At 53.3% G+C, this 1,909-nt stretch overlaps 1 protein-coding gene across 1 annotated transcript; it reads left to right on the forward strand.

Moving 5' to 3' along the window:
• Positions 1-156: 156 nt before the first annotated feature.
• Positions 157-1,092, forward strand: LOC106321439 (mucin-1-like; the record flags this gene model as incomplete). The annotated part of the gene is made up of 1 exon (XM_013759704.1): positions 157-1,092. A coding segment is annotated over one exon (936 nt), but the record flags the coding sequence as incomplete, so codon positions are not given.
• Between the last annotated feature and the right edge of the window lie 817 nt (positions 1,093-1,909).

Raw genomic sequence — 1,909 nt, forward strand, 5'->3', positions numbered from 1 at the left:
TATCCAGCCAGCTCGATCAGATACTTAACCGAATCCCCTTGTTCCTTAGTCACTCAGCCAACCATCCCCACGTGACCCAAGCAAACAAAGAGAGACGGCTTGGTGTCCAACCAGCCCTCCAGAACAGACAGTACGCTAACCTTATTAGCGTTCCAGAAACAGTCACCTGATCACCCCCAGATCAGTCAGTACACAGTCGGCTCCACAGCCATCGCTTCAGTCAGTCCTGATCACATCGGGATCAGTCAGTACACAGTCGGCTCCACAGCCATCGCTTCAGTCAGTCCTGATCACATCGGGATCAGTCAGTACACAGTCGGCTCCACAGCCTTCGATTCAGTAAGTCCTGATCACATCGGGATCAGTCAGTACACAGTCGGCTCCACAGCCATCGCTTCAGTCAGTCCTGATCACATCGGGATCAGTCAGTACACAGTCGGCTCCACAGCCATCGCTTCAGTCAGTCCTGATCACATCGGGATCAGTCAGTACACAGTCGGCTCCACAGCCATCGCTTCAGTCAGTCCTGATCACATCGGGATCAGTCAGTACACAGTCGGCTCCACAGCCATCGCTTCAGTCAGTCCTGATCACATCGGGATCAGTCAGTACACAGTCGGCTCCACAGCCATCGCTTCAGTCAGTCCTGATCACATCGGGATCAGTCAGTACACAGTCGGCTCCACAGCCATCGCTTCAGTCAGTCCTGATCACATCGGGATCAGTCAGTACACAGTCGGCTCCACAGCCATCGCTTCAGTCAGTCCTGATCACATCGGGATCAGTCAGTACACAGTCGGCTCCACAGCCTTCGATTCAGTAAGTCCTGATCACATCGGGATCAGTCAGTACACAGTCGGCTGGCTTGACCTCCAACCAGCCATCCATTCAGACAGTACGCCAGCCTCGCTAGCGTTCCTGAAACAGTCACTGATCACACCTGGATCAGTCAGTACACAGTCGGCTGGCTTGATCTCCAACCAGCCATCCATTCAGTCAGTTCTCTTCACGGCTACCCTGCCATCGAACTATCCAGTTCCAGTACAAGTCTCAGTCAATTCAATACCGATCCATCAAGACTCGGCTCAATGACATAACCGTTACGGATCCTGAGACTTGATCCTGATTCCAGTAGATCCCGGACCGCACAGACCAAACCATAATCCAAATCTGTGCGCACCTCTGCTCGATCCAGTATCCAGTACCCAGAACCCAGTCGGAATTCATCCGATCAGAACAAAGAACCCTTCAGTACGTTGCCTCCCACCAGCAACCTTTACCCCGTCACAGACTACAGTGTCGTCGCGATTCATCAGTACCCGGGTCTAATCAGAACAGCCTCAGCAGACAGACCCTTTCCCTTGGATCCTATATCATTGTCTCTCGGTATCCCAGTCGCGATCCGATCATATTCAGATCAGACGGAGTCGCAGTGAACAGACAGACCTGCGGTCTCTAACTGAGACTCCGATCGGCCTTCCAAGATCTTCAGTACGACCCTTGGCCCAGTCCGCAAGGATCAGTACGCAACTAACCCAGACTCGCGGTCACCATCGATCGCTCGGTTCGGCTCTCCGGCCATGTATCTCACTCTTCTCGTCCCGGTTTCTCCTTTCTTTCCTCTGTTTTCTGTCTCTGAACAGAGTAAAACAGAGTAGAACAGAGTAGAACAGAGATCACCTTTATGATCCGCCGGGTTTCCATTGCTCAGTACGCGGCTCACCTCTTACGACTCGGACTAAGCCGCACAGGCACCATCGCTCTCCGACGGTGGGATTAGAACCCGTTCAGTCCTTCTCCACGAGCCCAGTCTCTCTCCCGCTCCCCTTTCTCTCTCGGTTCTGTTCTCCGTATTTCCGTCCAGGAGAACCAGTCCGCTCCGGATCAGATCAGGCGGAGTCGCAGTACA

Source organism: Brassica oleracea, unplaced genomic scaffold, assembly GCF_000695525.1.
Source record: "Brassica oleracea var. oleracea cultivar TO1000 unplaced genomic scaffold, BOL UnpScaffold01653, whole genome shotgun sequence".
Taxonomy (NCBI): Eukaryota; Viridiplantae; Streptophyta; class Magnoliopsida; order Brassicales; family Brassicaceae; genus Brassica; species Brassica oleracea.